Here is a 15819-nt window from a genome sequence, read left to right as displayed (position 1 = left end):
CTACTTCTTTAATTTTTATAAAATGAATACAGTACTGGTTACAAGTGATTGACTGACAGTTTTAAAGACTGAACAGCTCTGTTTTTACAGCACTGAGTGGCATCGATCCTTCTTCTAAGTCAATAAAAAGTCTCCCTTAAATCAGTCTGGTCTGTAAATTATCAAAAACATTCCTCAGCATGAAAGACCATGAAAGTTGAGGGAATTCTTCAATTCTTCACTGAGTCCATGGAAGCAGAATTGGACCTGTTAAGCTGTGAACAATAAACCAATAAAAAGCCTCCCAACCACACCCTGCCGTAAGTCACTCAAACTTTAATGAGACAAAGCATCTTGAAACCTAGACTTCCCAACTCTTTAGGTCCTTAAGGGATCTCATTTAAAGGCAGATTAAGATGGAAAGAGGAACAGAAAATGATTTTGTCAGTGTGACTCCTAGTTCCTACTTTTGATCCTTCAAAGAGTGATTCCTGAGACAAAATGCCAAGACTTTCTGGGCAAGGGCCGTCTTTTGGTCTTGGTTCACAGGTTAACTAATATATAGGATAGTCCACTAAGCCACCGCTCGTCATATCTTGAGTAGCAAAAAATAGAAGGGCAACTTTTTTTTCCCATTGAAGCACTAGCACAACACTAATGTATATGGAAAACATGGGAAGGTTACACTGGTTGATGGTACATGCTGAAGGGCTGAGAGAACAAGTATCTCTATTTTTTAACCACGACACTAATGGACACTTGAGAAAACTACAGGTTCACAGCAGCTTCTCAAACCGATCTCTGTTTTATTTCCTTAGTGGTGATTTATAGCAGTGAAAAAAATAAAGCAAGAAGTAAATAATTCCACTGAGAAATCATGGAGGGCCTATTCTTGCCAGGTACTGAGTTTTCACACCTACGAAGGACGGCTGAGAGCACAAAGCACTGCTCAGAAATGAAACTGTGGGTGGTGGGACTTCATGGTAGAAAAGTGAACAGTGTGTACACTAGGGCTGAAGTTCTTCACAAAGAACCAAGACTGAGAACATACATGCAAAAAAGAATAAAGGAAAGAGAAGGGGGGGAAAGGATTACCCAAAAGAGCATTTCTAGATCCTTGCAAGCTCAGTATCAGGTGTAACCATTCTGCAGCTGCCATACAGAAATCTTTCTAAGCTAACTAAATTCCCTACGGAACTCTGCTCATGAAGTAGCACTTGATGGATTTAGTTATCAAATGCCCACAATTTTAATTGATCCTCAGTTTATCGATTTCCTTGTCACTATGCAGGAAATAAGAGACCGTTTAAAAAACTTATCTGCAAGGAGGTGGAAAAATACAATTCTGGGTGAAGCTCGCACAGATGAAGCCACTGGGTCCCTCCTGCCGGAGGACCCGCTGTGCTCATGCTTCGGACAGCGGCGGAGGGATGCTGGCGGCAGGTCGATGCCCACCCATCCCGCCAGACCGGAGAAGATCCGCCAGGACCCAGGCCAAAGTTGAGTGCGGAGCAAGCCTTGTCCCCAGCCTTGTCAGAGGATCCCCGGGGCAGCCATCCCGACGGGTGCGAGGCTGCTCCCCTCCGCGGAGCGGATTCCCACGGCCCTGGCCCGCCGTACTCACCCGGTCTCCTCCTCACCGGCCTTTTCCTGCCGCTGCAGAAGCGCACTTTGCTGAAGACCCCCAGGACGTGCCTCTCGCATAGGGAGCGCCCGTCCTTGCTGGGGCTGGAGCGGCGCTTGGAGGCGGACACCCGGTCGCTGTTGGACTCCCTCGCCTGCCGCTTCTGCCGGATCAACGAGCTGGCGATAGCCGCTGCCATCGCCGCTCATGGGCACCCCGCTCCGCTCCGCGCCGCTCCGGGGGGCGCCGCTCGGGCGCGCTGGGGCCGAGCCGCCGCCGCGCCCCGCGGGGACCGGGCACGGGGACGACCCGCTTAACGCGCTGCAGCCCCGAGTCCCGGCGCCGGGGAGGGCTCAGCCGGCCAGGAGGAGCAGGGCGCCCGGGCAAACAACCATGGCTGGCCGCCGTACCCCGCCGCCCATGGGTCTGTCCCCAGGAAGCGCAAATCCCGGCGCGGGCGGCCGTCGGTGAGACCCCCCGGTGGGGCTCGCAGCGGCCGCGAAGATCCGGGAGCGGCCGCCCCGCTGACGAAGGTCCGCCGGCGACAGCTCTGTCCAAAGGATAGGGGGGCGCGGAGGATCCGCGGGTCCCTGCGGCGCGGTGCCGCTCCGCTCCGCCCGGGCGCAGGCGGCGGCGCTTCCTCCCGCCGGCCGCCCTCCGGCGAGGGGCCGTGGGATGAGTCAGAGCCCCCCCGGCCCGCGGGTAGCCCCGGCCCCAGCGCGGTGGCTCCGAGGCGCTGCGCGGCGGGGCGCGCACATGGACGCGGCTCCGCGGCCGGGCTCAGGGAGAGCAGCGCTGCATTTCTATTCGCACTCCTCCTCTTCCTCCTCTGCCCCCCTCCCCACTCCGCTCCCAGAGAGGGCGGGAGGGGAAGGAAAAAGCAGCCACGAGAAAAAGCAGCAGGTCAGCAAACAAATTAAAGAGAGGAAAGGCAAAAATAAAAAATCTAAAAGAAAAAAAAAAAAAAAAAAAAAAAAGAACCCTTCCGCGAGTGCGGGCTCACATCGCCGCAGCTCGGCGCTCCGGGTTCACAGCGCCATGGCTGGCGTAGCTTCCCCTGCCTTGCTCTCCGCCTCTGCCCCGGCACCGACTCTCCCCGACGGCAGCAACCCACATCGTCCGGCCGACCGGGCGGCCGCCGAGCGCTCGGCACCGGGGCGGCCCCGGGCCCGGCTGCCGCGGCGGGGACAGCGGCTGGAGGAGCGATGCGAGGCGAGGAGGAGGTGGAGGAGAAAAAGGGCGGGGGGTGCGGCTGCCACTGCTGCTGCTGCTCCGTGCGGGGCTCAGGATGCTCCGCGGTGCCGCCCGACGGCGGTGGAGCGAGGAGGAGCCGAGCCGCGCCCGCTGCCCGCTCGCATCCTCCGGCCCGGCCCGGCCCGGGAGGGGGGGAGGAGAGAGGAGGGAGGGGCCGGGGAAGCCCCCCCGGACGCCCACGCCGCTCGCGGCTGCTGCCAAGGCGGCGGGGAGCTCCGCAGCCCCGCGGCCGGGTGGGGCGGGCTGGGTCGGGCCGGGCGGGAGCCGGGCTCCAGGAGAATTGCAGCTGCTCCCGCTCGCCTTCCTCTACGCAATCCTACGTGATCGAGGTTTGGATGAGAAACATCGCGCAGGCAGATCGAGGCAATTGCAGCTCCGCGGCGGCTCTGCCCCTCCGCCCGGGCAACCCCGCCAGCCCCGCCGGGCTTTCCCGGGGCTGCAGTCCCCCCGGCCCCGCTGGCGGAGCCGCCTGCGAGTCCTGCAGCCACCCCGGCCGCCTCCCTCGCCACTGCTGTCGGTGCCCGAGCACCCCACCTCGGCAGCTGAGCATCTCCGTGGCTTTCCCTGCTTCTCTGTGCAAGCAGACACAGAGCGACAGCGTCGGCACCCCGGGGATGCACTGCCGGGGACCGGTTCCTCGGCCGGGGAGCGCGCAGGCGGCTGTAGCGGCGATGGGCACTGCCGGGCTGCCTCCGGCTGCAGCGGTCCCAAGACAGACCACTAGTGCATCAGCAGGTGCTGGCCCGGCTCCCGCCTATATCTGGCCACAAAACTGCACCAAACAAAATTTAATGTGCAGATAGATACATCTCTGGTTATCCAGAGAAGTAACTGCTGTTGCTGCCACAGGGATTGTGCTCTCCAGATATCAGGTTCAAGTAACAGCTAGCAATGATAGCTGTTAGGTTAGTTAGGTGATGAACAGGGGTCAGGTTGGAGGGACAGGGGATCTCGGCTGGAAAGACAGGACCTGCCGCAGCCACACTTTGGCAAGTAGCAATGGCAGGACGAGCCTAATCCAGTCCTGAATGTTTAGGGGTGATGCATGTTCCCAAGTGAAGAGGGCACTTTAAACCAGTTGGTGACATCCCCTAGGAATTATCAACTTCAGCAAAATGATCTTTCTAACTACTTCACTGCAAGAACTTGGGCTCTAAATTATTTTAATGTAATGGGGAAAAAGGGCAACTGAAACAACCACCCACTATGTCCACAAAGATTAACTAACTCTGGCATTACTTCCTGATTTTCACTCCTAGTCTCTATGCATACCATAACAAAGTAGAATAAGGTTCTCGAGGGGAAAGCAGGAGAAGAAAATATTCAAAACCATTTGGGAGATATAAATGTTTGGCTGTTGATCTCTTTTTAACTGCTGCCAACTTTTTCAAGCAGATTTCACCATCCCAATCAATAAAGGTTTTTTCTTCCCTTTCCTGTAACTAAAATGCTTCATATTTTAATTTTCTCTATCGGATTATTTCACTTGACATCAAAGAATTATTGCAGTACAAGGTACAGGCATGGCCTAAAGAAAGCTGTTTGCAATCAGAGAATCACTGTCTGAACTGCCAGTGAATTATCCAAAGCTTCATCTTCAAAGGATGTGAGCAAATCTGATATCTTCCCAAGAAAAAAGTTTTCCATGTATATATAAAAATACTTTTTTTGCCTGTAGTCTTCAAATTTCTGATGAAAAACTGCTGGTTTATCTGCACCATATTAGATAAGTTCCAGTTATTTTGACATGCTACTAATTTGTTTTGTTGTGTAGCTGTAAACAAGGAGCGGCAGCTCTGCACTTAAAAATGATCCTAATCAGTGATAAAGTCGGTCACAGTATTTTTTTTCCTGGTGATTTATGGATCTGAAAAGAGTTGCTGCAACTCCTAAGATAGAAGAAAGGCTTCTCACAAGTCTCTCTGCTTCCAAAGTGATGGAATTAAATTAAACCAGAGCTTGTGAAACTGAATATAATGTTGCATTTGCCAACATACCGGTCTGTCCTTATCTATAGATGGCCAAGCAGTCCACAGGGTTTGGTTCTGAACACGGGCACAGTGCCACGAGCTCCTGGTGACAGTACTGACATGGGCATCTGCTCTGCACGACTCTGAATCATGGCCCAACTTCACAAAATTTTCTGAAGAGCCCAAATTTTATGTACACCAAGCAAGCCCAGAGCGGTCTTGAGCTGGAGAATGGAAGACCAACCTCATCATGCCCCTGGCACTGTCATTCTCACAGGTGAAATGTTACCTTTGATGGGCTGCCAAGGGAAACAGAAAAGCCCCCTTGTCTTTGGTCTCTGCCAGTGGAAGTTCTCTCCTTTGACTTTCATTTGGGTAAGAAGGGTTCAAAACACCTTCCATTTTTATCTGTATGAGTTACTTCTCTTTGAGGGTAGTGCAGCCATGCAGCTAGCCCCTGTTGAATCCTCAGGCTGCATTCCTCATTGCCACCAATGGAAACCGAATTTTTTTACCTAGCTGGGCCAATATGGCATTTTTCCTTAAGGAACGTATTTTTAAAAACATATTTATATGTAAATATAATATGATATAATTCATATATTTATTACAGAGTTATTATGGCAATTTTTCTCCCATGCCTCTTCTTCCCTGGGCTCCCTCCTCACTTCAGTTTCAGTCTGGAAAGCTGCACAATGCACCCTCTGAAGAGGGAATGCAAGAATAGCACTGGTTCATAAAATGAACAACACAGTGTTTTGATCATGGTGGAGAGATATGCCAATGCTCCTCCTGCAGTTTGTGGAGAAAGGTCCCATATCTGGCACACAGGAGCAGCCAGAGTTCTGAACTCCTCAGGACTGTTGAAGGATCAGACTCACTATGCTCACCCCAAGCATACAGGAGCCTCTGCATTAGACACTCACTATAGAAAGTAACCAATATAAACATTTCAAGACACTGTATTTTCTGAAGTTTTGTTCTCTTGATAAATAAAATCTTCTGTCCTCAATGCTGAGGTTTACAATGAATGGCTGAATTTCAGGGCTTTGGTGACTTAAACAAAGAAGAGATCTAGAATTGCATTCCCTTACCTTCCTAAACAGAACAATCTATCTAGGTCAAAACTAAGGTTATTGGCATCTTTCCTTACTGAAGTGCAATAATTCCCGCAGGGTTGCTAACAGAATATCCTGTTTATTTTTCACAGAGTCTTCAAAAGCCATGGGCTGTGTTCTGTAGATTCAGTCATTAGGCATCTCTCTGCTTTACTAATTCTGTACACACAGAGCTAACTACAGATACAAACATATGCAGGGTTTTTGCTGTTTTATCTGCAGAGCTGCTGAAAATGCATACATGAAAATTAAGGAAGAGATTTACATTTAATACCACTTCAGAATGTGTATGCATGTTTCTGTAGCCGAATGGGGAAAAAAAGACACCCATCTCTGGCCAATAATTATGAATGGCCTAATTCACCATTTGATAGCAGCATAGCAACAAATCTCTTCCAATAGGAAGGCACTGTTGAATTTGAAAGTCTGCATGCAGACACCTCTTAAGAATTGTACCCAATTTCCACGCTGTGTAAATTACATCTAAAATGTGCATTGCCAGGGCTGCTTATTAAGCAGAATTAAGCCCATATCCATGTTTTATTAACTTTATTCTTTACAAGGTAGCCCCTTGTTGCATGTCTAGCATAATTAAAATTCATGCAGCTTTGGCATTCTCCAGCCTCTCTGCGTGGGTGGACTTTTTGAAAAAAAAAAACAAAAACACCATGCCTGGTTAACCTGATAAAGAAAAGATCTTACCGTATTTTGCTCAGTTTCTGTGCAGCATAATTCTGTTTACAATGCATGGGTTTATATTTGTGTTTGACTGCCTAATAAGAATTCACATGGCCACTATATATACTATTCAGGGAGAGAGATCTGGCCCTAAAACAGCAGCAGAGTACAAAAACTGGCCAGCTTTCTGGGCTGTTCTCACACAGCTGAGCTTGGAGATGACTTGGCCTTTTAATAAACACAGAAGAGCCTGCATCATCTGATTGCTATATTAAAATAATTTATTTAATGGGCCCTTTACTCCCTTTTTTGCCTTCAAAGGTTCAATTAAAACAAAACTTGCAACTCATCATGAGGAGTATTCATTAGTTTACCTGGTGTCTTTAAAACCAGCTGTGGCCTGGGTAAAAGTTGGGGCTGTTTGTGTTAAAGTGAGTGGCAGGTACACAGTTGGCAGATTGCAGAATAAAACCACTATTGCGAAAACCAGGCCACAAGCAGCACCAACAGAACAAAATCAACTGCAGACCAGAAAAATAAATAATTCTACTAGGATTTTATACACTCATATTTTTTTTCCCTTTTTAAGAGAAAACTTTCTATGTAACAGGAGTTTTTATTTCTCCTCAGTGACTTGTTGCCTGTATGAGGTGGAGGCAGGCAACCACAAGAAAGCTTCACCTCATTGAAGGGAACTGTGGCTATCTATGAGTGAAAGTGTCACGATATATTTCTATTCAAGAAGCTTGTGTGTGGCCAATCAGACTTTTGTCTCCAGGATTCTGGAAGCACCTGATGGGACCATCTCCCTGAAACAAAGCCTGAAAAGGAGCAGTAGCAGGGAGCATCTGAAACTGTTCCCACATGTGAAGAGAGACCTCCTCGCAGACAGGTCAGTGCCTGTCCCACAGGTCAGAGCCAGACCTGAGGCTTGTTCAAGAAGGGCTCATCTCAAAGCTGTTGTATCACCTCACCCCAACAGTCAATGGGATCAGGGCATGGAAAACTGCTGCCCTTGCAGTGATGCACTTCAGTTGTGGCTTCATAAGTGTCAGGAGTCCAAGACAAAGGGCCTGCAAACACCTGCCCAGTGACAGCTCCCACATGGCACTTCAGTCATGGGGACAGTGCAGGGAGGAGGCCTCGCTGAAGGAGCAATGAAAGGGTCAGCACGATACTTGCAGATCCCCTTATGCAAGGCAGAGCCAAGAGCCCACCCCTCCCGAGCAAGGGGCACAGAGCCAAACAGCTGATCCAGGCTTAGAAACACCCACCCAAGCATCTGGAAAGAGAACTCAAATATCTTCTTGCCTGTACTATAGCTGCTGATTTAAAATCAGCAGCTTTTAAATCAGCAGACAGGACACAGAGCTGTCTCTCTTCCTCTCTTCCTCCATCCACCTCCTCTTCCTCGCTGGGCCTCTCCCAACATCCAGCAACTCCCTCCATCCACTGCCTTAGGGACTTTTCACCCATGGCCACCCATTTAGTAGCCTTAAGCCACAGAAACTACAAGGACCTGGAAGGGGAAGGAAAGCACAGACTTGAGAGTTCATTCCAGGTCTTACATCTGCAGTCACAGTGTATAAGAAAGAGGAGAAGATCACATTGTGCTTTTAACGAAGAGCAGAAGCTTGAGGTGAAATGGGTGAAATAGCCACCACAGAACAACCCCAATTGTGAGCCTGAGACTGAACACATACACATGCCCTTCCCTGTCTAAAGTAGATACTTAGTCCTCAAACCTCAGGATAGCAACACTGTCATGAACAAGACAACTCCTACAACCTTCCTCTCCCTAGGAGAGGTCATCCATCCCCACCCTTCTCTTTGAATTCTATTTGATGAAAACCTGTAGCCCATTTTGGCCTACAGTTTCAACAGTGCAAGAGGTACCCAGTTCCCATGGACACTTAACCTGGTTCTATCTGGATTCACATGTCATCTGCATGAAGGTGATGGGATCTGGGTGGAGAGGGGAGTGTGACTCTGTAGAGCAGTTTCTGGCCTAGGGCCCCCAAACACCAGGGCTCAGGAAGTCTGAGGGGCTGCAAATGCTTTTCCCCATCCCCATGAGGAAGGAAACCTCCTCTTGTTGTAATCATGCAGCCAGATAGCAATTTCAACCAAAACCATTTTCAAGTGTGTCAGGAAAAGCCTTTCAATTTAAAGTTTCCATCAAGCTGACTTTGCTGAAAGTCAAAGATATCCTTCCTGATTAGATCTTGGCTGAGGCAAACCAGCCCGATTATGTGATTGAGAATGATAAAAAAGAGGGAGAGAGAACGAAACCCCTATTGTGCTCCTCCAGTAGGGCTGTGGGACCATGTGCAGTTCAAGGCTTGAAGACTGGGGACATCTACCTCCTCAATGCACCTGTTTGGCACTGGCATAGGTCAAGAGAGGGAGAAGGGACAGAAGCTGTCAAGGAGAAATACCAAACTCCCTCCAGACCCACAAATCTGTCTATCTGCACATAATGGATTCTGACAGACCTAAAGAGGCCTTGGAAAGTTTCCTGACCCCAAACTTCATCCAGCTTCCAAATCTGTAAGAAGCCCAGGATTTGCAGCCTGAGCTAGGCCACATCTCATATCCTGCTGGGTCAGCACAGAAATGCTTCACAGGGGCAGTCCATTGCTCAGTCACTCAGCAAAGGGTCCTCCCAGTTTGGAGAGCTCACAGGAAAAGCAGTAACTCTGACAACACCTGGTATTCCCACTGCCATCACACTCTGCTGAACAGGAGTGCTGGGACATTAATCCTGCCCTTAGGGATGCCTCTGAAGTTACATGCATCCAGATTGCATCTTATTTAACCAAACCTGCTTATTTCTCCTGCATACTGCAAGGGCATACTCAACACTAAATGTAAATGTGAGATTACAGCTGTCATACAGCCAGGACAAGGTTTGAAGACTCCCTCATCCCCCACTGACCTAAAGTGCAGGGTAAAAAAGGATCTGGGTGAATACATTGCTTCCCCTGTAAACCCCTGGCTTCCAAACATACCTCTTGCTATTTGCATTATAATTTATTTCCCTCCCCAGCAATAAATCAACTTCTCTATCTCTCCAGCAAAATGAAATCCCTGTTCCTCTCTGCCCGGACTCTCACAGCTGCTGCAATCCAGACACCAATGAAGATATCAATGGTCTGGAAGGAAACCTAAGTTTGTCAAGGATACAAAGACTAATGCAGTAGTAATTAATGATCGCAGCAAGTCTGGTGAAGAGAGTAAACTGAACTGACGTGGAAACTGAGTTCATAGAAGCATGTTTCCTTTTAACATAGCCAGAACAAACCTCTGGGGATAAATTGTGCAGTCTTCGTTACTTCAAGACTGGGCAATTTTTTTTTTTTTTCACAGAAAGAAATGATTCTGGGAATTGGGAACCATGAGAGAGATACAGCTGAACAGGAGCTTTCTGCATGGCGCTGCAGCTAGGAGACCCCAAGCCCATGGGGGCATGCATGAAGCAATGGGGAGCAGAAGGAATGCTCTGTCACAATTGTGTCCAATGCAGTGAACACCAGAATCACAAAAGTGACAAAGTCTGGTTGCCACCCTTCAGCAGTGGCAGAACAGAGAGGGTCTGAAGACTACAAAGAATATGGATATAATGAGAGATTTGAGAAGTTCAGTCCCTTGGTTGCAGTAATATGCACATCTACAGGGATTCACATGTAGCCACTCTGTCAAAATCCTCTTGATACTCAGCTGTATTTAACCTGTTAATACTGTGGCCACTGAGTTTGCTGTTGCTGAAAACTTGGCCACAGAAGACAAATGGTTGAGATCCTCAGAATTCAAGAGAATGACAGAGAAGACTTGTCCCTGACCGATAAATCTCTCACCTCTCAGTAAGAACATTTTCAAAAGGAGGGGCTCTTTCAATCCAGCAAAGTCAGAGTGAGATCTGGAGGCTGTAAGTCAAGGCAGGGCTCATGTTTATTGTTAATAGCAATGGTAATTCATCAAGAGAATGACATGGCAAGAGTTGTGATGGATTCACTATCATTTCACCCTAGGAGCCAACCTCTTTCAAAAATAGATGAGCTGATATCACAGTGCACTGGGTAAAACAGACCCTGGAGAGATCACCCTTGTACTGTGCCAGCAGTATCTTCATCATCACTGACAAGGTTGGTCCAATCTCTGATTAGGGACCTCCTTTGGTAATGTGGCTCTGTTCCACCCTCAGCTGAGAAAGGTTCCTTCTGTGGTAGAACTTGTGGTCTCACCCCTTTCAAGACCAAGTCTCTGCTTTTGCACTGGGTATAGAAGTGGCATGAAAATGGGTATTGAAATCCCTGTGCAACATGTTATTCTGAAATTATTATTTCCTTTCTCCCTTGTACAGTTTTGATACAGTGGCATTTTTCAAGGGAAAAAATTACCACTACTGATTGTTTGGCTGCTCCTTCTGTAAGCATCCATCACAGCCTCCCAACCTGTACCACTCACATGTGTCTCTCTGACATGACTTACAGTTTTGGCCTTTTCTGCTCTCAAACCGCTGAACTCCAGAAGTGCCTACAGTAGAAGATGCAATAGCTGTTCTAACTGCTTTGTAGGGCTTTGCTAGGGCTTTGCAAGAACAGCTTTTGGACATGGGCAACACTGTTTTCTTCCATCCTTTATTCATGACCCTTCTACAGCTTCTGTTTTGGACAAGGAATTCCTGTGCAGTGTGATTTCTTTCTTCTTCTGTGGCTGTGCTGGCCTGCCCTCCCCCTTCCTATGCATGTTGCTTTTCTCACTTCAGGGACAGAGTTAGTGTCTCTTTGGTCTTATTCCATTGCATAACAGGAAAAAAAAAAAAACAAAAACCAACATTCTGTTAAAGGGCTGTTGGAGCCTGCTACAAACAGGTCATTGTTTGAACCTGGTGTCTGCAGACTAAACCAGTAAAACAGTAGAAATAAGCAGAGAGAGCAATGCCTTCTATGAGGCATGAAGAAACAGGCAACAGACTCTGCTTCCACAGGAAGTCCTACTCTAAAACCTTCCCTGCTGAATGCAGCTGGATCCTTCAGGATGAGAGGACAGGATCCCCTGAGCTTCCCTTTCTACTTCCACAAAGAAGGCTGCAAAGTTGCTAATGCTGCCTTCCCGCCACCTCATGGACAGTGTCAGGCACCCAGTATGATGTTCATAGCTTATCCTTGCCACCTTCCCCACATCTTTTACAGGAGCCCACAGGCACTCCTGCCCCAGTGCAGGGGGAGAGGGGCAGCCTCCAGTAACCAGACAAGCTGGCAAGGCAGCCAGCAGCACTCCAACAAAAGGTGATGCAGCATTACCAAGTGTTGTCAGATGTAGGGAAACTCACAATAAGAGCCTTCATCTTTCATTATGATTGAATGGTTCTGCTCTAGCCTGTTGGAAATATCATCTCCTGAGATGCTATGGGCTCACTGAAGTTCATGAAAGGTAGTATAAACCAGGGGCAAGTTATTAGCATTTTCTTTTGGTAGAAGCTTATACATAAGACTAGCTGTGCTTGGCAACTGGAAAACGTATGAGCGTGGGGGTGAGGAGCCTGAATTAAAAGCCACTTAAGTGGGTACTTGAGTAATTATTGGGAGGCTTCTGAAGAGACATTTTTGTCAGTAATTAAGGAGAACATGGCTTTGTGCTGGTTACAGGTGGCAATATGGCAACAGAGATCATCAGCACTCCACAGAGAGATGACCAGCTATCCATGAGCTGCAGAAGAATGTTGGGATTTTTCTGCCCAAAGAGCATCCTTCAGAGTTGAAAGAGAGCCAGAGCAGCAAAGAGGATGAAATCCTGATACTCTCACAGTCACAGATCCTCTGCATGAGGGAAAAGGATGCACAAAGTTATTTTTATGAAGCTGCCTAGCTCCTGAGGTAGCTGTTCTTCAACAGCAGTGGGTCCTACTGTCTTCAGCACCTCCAGAGGCCCTGAATTCCTGGAAGGACTCCCCACACAAGGGAAGCGAAGGAAGACATGCTGGACAGTTCCAGCCTGGAGGAGGGTTGGCTTATGCCTCCTGTCAGTGGAATGGCAGGTTAGTTGTGCTCTGGCTCTAAGGGCTCTCTCCTCTGACTCATTTTCATAAGCCTGATACATGCTTTGTCTGTCATTTGCTTGGCTTTGGGGATCTTTCTGTTTGTTAAGTAATGCCAATAATACATGCAAATGTATTATTTCTTCAGTCCATTATAGAAGATACTTCTAGAAATTGGTGCCTCTAATACGCACTCCAGCCCACATCAAATGCTGTAAAATGTGGGGTGCAAGAAGGTGCCCTCACATGAAAAGACTGATTTGACAGTGAAATGATCTGGAAATAGAGCTACTTTTATGTCTGCAGTGACAAAGTCAGGCACTTAGGAAATTAAGTGTGAAGACCTGTAGCTACCAGGGCAGTGTCTGTCTCCTCATTAAAGATGCAGGTAAAGAAGCCTGAAGACAGTAGCAGTAAAAGGAGCATATGCAACACAAACATGTCCTTGTGAAGGAGCATAATTCATAGACACTTCATTACCTTCAACAACTTTAAGGTCCTTGCTTATTCATCAGCAAGTCTTAGCTGTCATGAGCCAAAAAAACGTGGGCTGGGACTATCAAAATGGACATAAAGAAAGCAGACTTCCAGACCTCACTGATGCTCCAGGGATCTCCCCGCAAGCTCCAGCCTCAGTCCCTGACACTACTAATGCTCCGTGGGGAACGTGGGTGTGCAAGAGATCCCTGTACAGCAAGTATCAGCTCTCACCTCAGTTAAACATGCCAGACTGACTCCTGCAAAGTTCCCCTTGAAAAAAATCAGTTGATTTGAGGAGGCAGACACCAGGCATTTGTTCTAGAAAAGGTTACATGCTACTCCCAGCCTTATTATTTGCACATAGATAGCTCCAGCAATTATTGCAATCCTCTCACTTTTCTTTCTCAACTCCTGGCACAAGGAAGGGTCTGAAAAGTCTTCTTTCTGTTTTTTATTTATTTAACCATTTCACATGGTATCTGTCAGCTTGAATTTGACCCAACTTTGTAATTTTATGGGGAAAATAAAAATTAAAAAAAAATTAAGCATTAATAAACCCTCAATCAAATGGAAAATACTCCCACAATATGGTGCAGCTTGAATGAAGGCTTTTCTTTTTAAAACAGAGGATGTCCCTTGTGTTGTTTGAAACCCTGGCACTAGAGCAATTAAGAAAGTGAAACTGGCTACAAACTAAAGCAGAACGGACATGTTTCATAGATCTTCATTGCCAAGGCAGAAAGAAATGTAAACAGGGTATAAATTACAGCAGTCAGAGGACAGATAAGCTGAAGGACAATGCTGGCACAAGAGCAAACGGGTAGAAACTGGCCAAGAATAAATTTAGACTAGAAATTAGAAATGGTTTCTAGTGATCAGAGGAGTAAGACACTTCCAACAGGACTAGTGGGCACATATCTGCTCTTATTCTGCTCCCTCTGTTCCAAAGAGGCTTTTTGTGCACATTTGTGAAAAGATGATGTGACACAGCCTGCAATAACATGAGCCAAGAGACCTCTTCTCTAATCTGTAGCACCAATACTTTCAGTCCTTCAAAAAAATCTCTTTTTAATGCTCAAAGAATGGGGAGACATTTGATGTGCAATTAGAAGGCTTTTCTATTTAACCTCTACTAATTGAAACATCTTAAAATATATCTATACTAATAGCCTTACACATTTAATTGATGAATTGAAGTAAGCAACAACGATTATTGAGTGTTTTTATTTAGCGGTGTCATTAAATAAAGTGAAAGAAAATAAGATCCCATAAAATACAAATGGTCTTATCTAAGTGTTGTTAGGGATGCAATGACAGGAGTGCATTCAGTCAAGTGTTTATATTGTTACCATCATTCAGACATCAGCTCCAAAGCTTATCTAATTTGAAAGCCACTCCTGGAGATCTTTGCTATTGATTGGTGCAGCCTGCAGAGACATCACTTTCCACAAGCTCATTTCAGAATAGGGAAGCTGTCAGCTCCCACATGTGGGGTCCCCTGGCCAGCTGGTACCAACATCTGTCTGCACATGCCTTTTCTGCTTGCTGGATAATTTGAAAACACCCAGCATCCTCTGGGAAAAGGGAATTCTGCTGGCAGAGTGAGTTAGGGACAGACATACCCTCAGCTCTCCACCCCAGATCTCCCCTGAGCAGGACTGCGGTCTCTCAACTTAACTATTACTCAGTTAAGTAAAACGTATGTTTATGCTTGTAATTTCTGCACTGAACTGTTATATTGCCAGTTAATGTTTTTTAGAAATGAATTGCTGCTGCATAATGTACAGCAGAACAACAAATACACATTAGCTACATATCACAAATCAGATAATTACCAACCAATATATTCTTACTCATGTTCAACCTCTTATACGATGTAATAGGACACTATCAAAATAGAGCTCACATTACAATGACAGTTCTGGCTTCTAGCACTTTGGCTTTTATTGTAATAAATTCTAATTTTCTGATTTTTATCTGCTCCTCCCCCCCTACTCCTAGTAGCATAGGAATTATGATTATGCCAGCTCTAAAACTAGACTGCCTGCTTCTAAAGCAGTCTTTCTGCCTGATTCACAAGCACAGTACTAAAGCATTTGAGACACAGACACTGCAGATCACCCTCAACACCAAGAACAAAGCATCAGCTTGATTGACTACAATTTGACTTCCACATCTGCCACCAGACCACAGCATGACTGCAGGTATGTACTCCCCACACTTCAGATTCCTCCTATCTGTAAAATAAGGGCAATGATACTGCTTTTGGCAGCCTTCACCACAGGAAGGCTTGCGAAGATACTTTTCTGAGGTGTCAGATGGATTTCAGGGTGAGATTTTTCACTCAGTGCTGACCAGGACTGCTGATGGATGAGCCCCCACTTTCCCCATTCTCACACAGATGGATCTTTCAGGAAGGGCCCCTCTTTCTGGAAGGGCTGACACTCTTCAGCTGACACCTTTGACTGTTTCCCCTCGGCATCCAGCTCAAATCCTCTGCACCACAAGCTGAGACCCTGTCATATCTTACGCAAATGACACTGATGCTGCAGAGTAGCCTTGGCCCCCCTGGCCACACTTGCCCCCCCTTACCAGCTCCTCCAGCCTGTTTACAGCTTGCAGAATTCCTATATTCACGCTGCAATAAATGACAAGGTTGCTACCTTGCTTCACTAG

At 47.2% G+C, this 15819-nt stretch overlaps 1 protein-coding gene across 3 annotated transcripts in view; it reads right to left on the bottom strand.

Moving 5' to 3' along the window:
* FGF12 (fibroblast growth factor 12) overlaps positions 1 to 15819 on the bottom strand; it is a 226962-nt gene that overhangs the window by 101952 nt on the left and 109191 nt on the right. Inside the window, exon 1 of one of the 3 annotated variants that reach the window (XM_050308570.1) lies at positions 1604 to 1838. The exons of the other annotated variants lie outside the window; for them this stretch is intronic. Coding sequence (XP_050164527.1) covers positions 1604 to 1802 — 199 coding nt within the window. The 5' untranslated portion in view covers positions 1803 to 1838. Of the gene's footprint in view, positions 1 to 1603; positions 1839 to 15819 lie in introns of those variants that run through there. 3 annotated transcript variants of the gene reach the window in all.

This window comes from Myiozetetes cayanensis, unplaced genomic scaffold, assembly GCF_022539395.1.
Source record: "Myiozetetes cayanensis isolate MyiCay16 unplaced genomic scaffold, myiCay2020 scf13, whole genome shotgun sequence".
Taxonomy (NCBI): domain Eukaryota; kingdom Metazoa; phylum Chordata; class Aves; order Passeriformes; family Tyrannidae; genus Myiozetetes; species Myiozetetes cayanensis.
Note: the sequence above shows the minus strand (reverse complement) of the source record. Positions and strands in the feature narration are given on the sequence as shown.